The 7177-nt window shown below is 42.1% G+C and overlaps 1 protein-coding gene across 2 annotated transcripts in view; it reads left to right on the forward strand.

Moving 5' to 3' along the window:
• Positions 1-7177, forward strand: part of dachc (dachshund c) — a gene marked incomplete in the record, with an annotated part of 23279 nt that overhangs the window by 4707 nt on the left and 11395 nt on the right. For both annotated transcript variants that reach the window (XM_035664134.1, XM_035664135.1), the window contains 2 exon segments: positions 2272-2381; positions 5747-5857. In XM_035664134.1, coding sequence (XP_035520027.1) covers positions 2272-2381; positions 5747-5857 — 221 coding nt within the window.

The raw sequence follows: 7177 nt of genomic DNA on the forward strand, positions 1-7177 counted from the left end.
ACACACACACACACCTTGTACACACGTACACACACACACACACACACACACACACACACAATGCACTGTTTTCTCTCTTCCCCCTCCTCTCTCTCATTCCATCCCCTCAGCTTGATGACTTTTCCATGAAAGGCTTTTTCATTAATCCTACCTCAGGGAACCGGTGCTCTCCAACCTCACACACACTCACAAAACACACTCGCATGCACAACATACACACAGAGACCTCCCTCCATGGGTCACTTTGATGTATCAACGCACTTGCAGACTAAACACAAAATTAGGTTCCAGTTCTTTATGCCTCCTAAAATGCAACATATACAAAGGCACACACACAACACACACACACACACACACAGAGGCCATTAATTAGTGTGTGCAAATAAACAGTAGTAAGGGAAAGGGAAGTGGCTCCAGTAAAAACCAACCACAGTCTTTGGTCTCTGTGTGTTTTATTTCCCCCTGCTGGTGTTTGCTTCTGCATTTCTGTGTGTGTGTACGTAGGTGTGTGTGTGTACGTGTGTGTGTGTGTGTGTGTTCATGTTCATTTGAGGTGTTTCAACATCAGTTGCAATGGAACTGTGTTGCTTTACCTTCAAACTTGAGACCTAAAAATACATTTCCTGCTTTTGTTAAGCACAGTATGCTGCTCTATATGCACTGCAAAAAATATTGTGTGTGATGTGAAAGCACCCCCCGCCTCCAAACACACACTCCCACACACACATATTCACAACTTCATCCCTCTTGCACATTCTTGCTGTCTGTCTGTAATTTTGAGTGTGTGAATATATGTATGTCTACCTGTGTGTGTGTGTGTGTGTGTGTGTGTGTGTCTCTCACTGTCTTTGTGCCTGTGTGTCTATGTGTGTCTCTCAGTGTCTTTGTGTGTGTGTGCGTGTGTGTGTGTGTGTGTGTGATATCTGATGTCAGCTGTCACATCCCAGTCGGTCTGGGCCCATAATAAGAGACAATAATAACAACTCATTAAAACCGAGGGCAGGAACTGTGGAGCTCATCGGCTCATCAAATTAACCTTTGAACACTTCATACACACACATGCCACACACACACACACACTGGTGTGCACTCACACACACGCACACTAGCTACCTGTTTTTCTCCCACAGTTAGTGACTACACAATCTTTCTCTCTGTCTTTTTGTCTCTCTCCATCTTCCCCCCCTTCTCAGCCAGTGGGTGTGTCAACAGGGGATTGGTCCTTTCTGCTGGGTAATTGATGAATTATATGCAATATGCAAATGAGGCGCCATTAATCTCCTGACTGACAGCTTCGTTTATGGGGCCTTAATGACGGCTGGATTAGATTCTAATTAAAATCTGCTCAAAGACACCCCACGCTAGGAAGCTGCTGCTGCTGCTGCTAGTCTATCTCTCCTTCTTTTTTTTTTTTAACCGTTCCCACCTTTTCTCACTCTCTCGGTCTCACCCATCTCTCATTTTACATCTCTTCACCTTTCCCTCCATCTCCCTTTTCATCTTTGTTGTTCTTTCTGCTTCTTTTGCTCTCTCTCACACCTTCTGCATCTCCTCTTTCCCCTCTTTCCTCTCACTCTGTCTTTTAACATCACACACACACACACAGACACACACACACACTTCACAGACACATGTGCACACTTGCCCACAGACTCATGTTATCCAATGTCAGGCTGGTATGAAAGGAGATGAGCTGCGCTGGTTGTCATTAAGCCTGATGTGGCCTGTGTCATTTCCCCTGTCAGGACATTCACACCGTTTAGTCAGAGCCAAAGTGATGTCTGACAGCTTTTCACATACTTCCTCCAGGATTGATTGAGCATGCCCGTCTCAATCAAACCATGTGAATCTGCTTGTAGTCACAGCCTTTATTGAGGAAATTTGTGACATGGCGGGAAAAAGGGAATGAATGGCCAAATGAGGAAAGGATGGAAAGGGAAGGAGGCGAGCAAACACATTTAATAAGCAAACAAATGAAAGAGTAAGCTGAACAGTAATGAGGTGCTTTATTGATGCCATAGGGAAACTCCTTTTTTGCTTGCTCGTATCCACGGGGAGGTCAGATTTGCTGTACAGCAGCCTTCCTGGAAGCGGTCAGGTTTCAGTGTTTTGCTTGTTGACACTTCAGCAGGATCAGAGGTTTACAGAGTGAAGGACAGTTTCTCTAACCAGGCCACCCATCTCACTCTCAGCATGAAAAGCGCACTGACTGAGGGAGTAAAGTATTAAACTGCCTAATGACTAATGTTAGCTTGTGTTTTCTGCCTGCAGTTCGAGGCCCGGACGACCGCCCAAGAGGCTGCAGAGTGTGACAGAGGGCGGGACTCACCACATGCTGTCCCACAGCGGGCTGATGCACGCTGGAATCATGCCTTCTGCAGGTGACCACCCAGGCCTCGCCACGCACATACAGTACATATGCAACCATATGCACACATGTGTCTTAGAAACAATATCACACAGGCGCACAGACATACTAAACTAGCACTTGCTGAGAGGAATCATTTCTGACACCATATAATTATGATGTCCACTGTGCATCTTAAATGGACTAGTCTGCCATTTTATTCAAGTTTCAAAATTTGCAAAAATGTGGTAAAAAAAAGAGGTGTTCTTGTATTTTTTTTTATTTTTTATTATTTTCTCCATAATCAGAGAGCTACAAAACACAGTCCTAATCAGGATCTCCGTTCTGTAACTTGTGCCCTCAGTTTGCATGTTAATAAAAAAAACTTTCAGGGAAAAGCACTATGCACAGTACAGTAGTATTTTCCTTTTTTGTGACTGAGGAGGTCAATCAAAAAATCAGCTCAGTTCTGTAGTTAAACCCTCATCAACGATGGTGGTGATTGGTCAGTGACACATCAGAGCCCGTGGTCGGACCAGATGGCATTTTAGGAACATAAAGTTTTAAAGAGGAGAACAATGAAATGGAAGGTAGCAGTAGTAGTGGTATTAATAAAAATGTTCTATGTGTGGGGGGAAAAATGCAGTTAATGACACACATAGTATTTCAATGCAAAGTATGCAGAATATTCAATTTATTATATATTATTATAATAAATAATATAATAGGCTACATTATAAAAACTACTTGTGAGCTAAATTAAAAGAAAAATAATAAGTACAATCGAAAAAATATGTTACTCATTTTAATAAACCTTTTGACTCAATTATAAATGTATGTAAACATGCATACATTATGTATAATTGATATCTGTTTATTTTAGAAACCACACACAAAATTCAATAATGTTGAGAAAGACTTGAGTCATTTGGGCTCTGTTCATTTTATGAAAGTTTCTGTCAGAAACTGTCACTAAATTGTCTCTAACAGTAATTACACATTTGTGCTTTTAATACTGCTGCACTAGATCCACTATTACTCCTTACTTTAAAAACACTTTCATATATGTGTAGCCCAATAAAGTCCACAGTGCTATTTTCAAATAATTAAGTACAATATGATAGAATTGGGTTCCACTAAAAATGATAGATAAATCTTAAAAATAAAAAAGAATGAACAAAATTCACATTAAAGTTTAAAAGCATGGCCAAATCCGTTCAATTCACCTGCCAGTGTATTCTGTATTAAAGATTCATTAAAAGGAGAAAGCCCCTCTGACTCTCTAAATCCCTCTTTTTCACAAGCTTTTCATAAGGTCAAGGTTTGTAATTCTTCCGAACTGTACAGAAGTCACAGTAGAAATCCCTCCAGGAGCTGTTTTAAAGACTGAATTAGTGTCATATTGTTGCTTCAGCCCTCAGAGGAGCTGTTAGTAAAGTTCAGATTTTGTTCTCTTCTCAGCGGTCGGAAAGTGAAAGCAGTGACCTGGCAACCAGCTGCGTTACCCCCATCAGTTTAAAGAAAGAAACAGGTCGCTTAATCAGAATAGATACATGATGGGGCGGTTGTCTACTTTCCCTGCAGACCCCCATAATGACACACAATACCCAACATCAATAGCATGAGGAGGCGGGGTTCTGGGAGGCAACCTGTGTTGTAGATTAATACAATTAGCATACACACTGCTGACGCACGAGAAACAACTCATAACTTGCAAGTTGGTCTTTTTTTTTCTAGAATTATAAGCACACAAAGTCTTTTGTTAAGTTGAGAAAGATTTATAATCCTTAGGCCTCTGATCAATTTTATAAAAAGCTGCTGTTTAAAAGCACAAGATTGGAAGTGTCTTTAATTTGTTTGTGACTGTACATTGTCCCTCTTTTGTAAACAACACTGTAACCTATTAATTGTCTCTTCAAGTATGAAATTAAGGTTAAGGATAATAAACTGTTTTTATCGTAATAGTAGTAAAATGAGCAAAAATGTTAATATGTCTGAAGGAAAATTTGTATTGTTAGAATCTGTCTTAGTCAACTGCCTGCTTAAGGCCATAGTGCTTCTTGTCGCAAACAGTGGTGTGTTTGAGTCCCTATTGTGGTGTGTTTGTGTGTGTGTGTGTAGCACAGAGAAAGGGAGAAAAGTAATTGTTGGCACCTCGCCGCTCTCAAAGTTGCCCTTGGCTTTGTGCTCTTCACTGCAACCTGATCTTTTCATTCCCCGCCTCAAAAGAAGCCATTTTCTGTTAGCGCCGCTTCCTCTCACTGTTCAAAGGTGCTCGAGTGTGTGTGTGTATGTGTGTGTTGTGTATGCGTTGAGTGTTCAAGAGCATCTTTCTCAGTGGGAAAAGAGTCTTTTTCCACCAAAGGAGAGGGCACGGCGGCAATGTCAGCGCCACTGATTAGAACTGGCCACATGAGAGGCGAGAAAGAGACAGAGAGAGGGAGGACATTTGAGCGTAAAAGGCAGGGAAAATCTTTGATGTGATCCTCCTTAGTCTCTTTTTCTCGCCCTCTTGCACTCGCACATACACACATGCAACACGGTGGCTTATGTCCTGCTGTGATGCTGACATTTGAAAAGGTAAAGTAAGGAGAGGGGATGGGAAGAGAGCAGGAAAGAGGGCATGAAAGAGAAGGAGAGAAGATGAGAAGAAAAGGAACAATTTGTTGTGGTTGCCGACTTCTCGGACGGACAGACTGTTCACCTCAGACAACCGTTTTGTAGGAAAAGGAAAGCACTCAGCATTTCAGTTTGTTGCGAATGTTTTCGATGTATCCAAGATCAGGAAATTAAGACTTATGGTTTGTTTGCATTTCCTCAGCGGTGTTTGCACAGTTGCATCGTTTGTCCAACTTTAATAATTCACTGTGTTTGTCTGTATTAGTGCAAGAGATATTTAATTTTCTGGCGCATAAGATAGAGTTTTAGGGGTCAAACTACCTTCTGAGGTTCAAGACACAAATTAAAATGTGGCTCAGCCCTCCTGCCACATTTTGTCACTCTCCATTTCGCATGAGCCAAAAGTGCTCAACCCCTATTAAAAACTATCTTACTTTTTTTTTCCTAATGCTTCTAATTTATACTGATAAAGAAGCACTTTCTGGGCTAAAAGGTGGAGTGTCGTCCTGTGTGCTGTGCTGTGGGATAAGATGTCCCTGTGTGGGAGAGATGAATGTCTTGGCTTGTTCCTATCACTGCTGATTCCCTGGCAGACTAAATGGCCAGTGCAGCGGTGCAGTCAGAATGAATGGCTGGCCTCTGTCTTCCCATGACAACCTCCTGCCTACCCACTGCTCTAATCCTCCACCGGGGCCATTGATCTGGCTCTTATTGATTCCTTCTCTTTCTTTCTTTGCTTCTTTTTCTTTTTCTTCCTCTCTATATCTGTCTCTTTTTCAGATCTGTCTGCCCTGGCCAAGAAGATCAAGCTTGAGGCGATGGCCAGTTACCACAGCAACCAACAACATGGCGGGCCAAACGGAGAGAATGGTGACCACAACCCCGGACTGGGTGAGTTTCATGCGTTTGTCCATCCAAACAAATGTTTGTGTGTTTGTGTGTTTGTGTGTGTGTGTGAAATGTTTAATTACGGTCGTATAACACGTCGCGCGGTTGTTGTCTGTACACATCTGCGACGCCAAGTCAATACGACTTGAGCAGCTGTGTTTATGTGCGGCTGCTGAACCAGGCTGATTAAAACCAGGATGTGACATCACCTCTTCTGCCTGCACGTTTCCTCTGAGAGATGATTGAATGAAAAACAAACTACAGCAGCAACGAGTCAGTTGGAAAGATGGAATTATAAATAGACATCTGGGTCAGGTAATCCAAACCCTCAAAGCATAAGGAGCTGATTTTTTTATATATATAAATGTTTTTTATCACCAAAATGTCCCCCCCATTTTTGATAAATTTCTATAAGGAGTGAATATTTACTTCAGCTTGGTTCTGTTTGCATACTTGTGGGATTCAACGTATCCTGAAAAACAGTCGGTCATCCGCTCTGTGGCTTCAAAATGTTGCCGGCAAATCATTAGTACATATTAGTCATCACATCAAGAGATCGTATAGACACAAACTGGCTCAGTTACTCATGCTCAATATGTCTTTGGTCTCTTATACTGAGTAACATTAGCTCAGGATTTACTGGAAGAAAGTCTTTGCTTTCCAAAGCTAGGTAAGCAGTGTGTTCTCATTTACAGTTAAGTCTCTTTGTCCCTGGAAAGCACAGAATCACCTCATTTTGGAACTAAATCCCTTTGGCTACTCATTACTTGTGCAGGTAGAATTTTTAGTCACATGTTATTAAAAACTGTTCCCTTTTCTGCAACCGATCCCTGGCTTTGCAGTGAAGGAGAGCAGCCGGCGAAAGTGGAGCACCAGCGGACGAGAGCAAACGCACCGGGATGATAGAGAGATGAATAAGATGAGAGGCTGAAGCCAAATCAATAGTCTTCTCTCTAATTCACTATCCTGAATGCAAACGACAAATGCTGGACAATCGATGGTGGAACGGACGCGCACGCACGCACGCACGCAAACACAAATGCACGCACACACAAACAAATCGGACACACCGCCCCCCACTGTTATCGACAGGTTAAAGTGACATCAGTGTGTTTAGACAGATGACAGGGCTTATGGAGGCCTGTGTGGAATACACTATGAACCTGGGACACATACACACACTTATGTGGCGCATACTGCAAGGCTTCAGGACAGAAATGGAAAAAAAGATATTGTCCTTGTGTTTTTCAGAAATTAAAAGGAGACTAAAGTAAAAGCATGTTTAAGCCCACTTGTTTTTGGCTTTGACTCTCTGTGTGTGTG

The sequence above is a fragment of the Morone saxatilis genome, unplaced genomic scaffold (assembly GCF_004916995.1).
Source record: "Morone saxatilis isolate NCDOM2014 unplaced genomic scaffold, NCSU_SB_2.0 Contig19, whole genome shotgun sequence".
In the NCBI taxonomy this organism is placed as follows: domain Eukaryota; kingdom Metazoa; phylum Chordata; class Actinopteri; family Moronidae; genus Morone; species Morone saxatilis.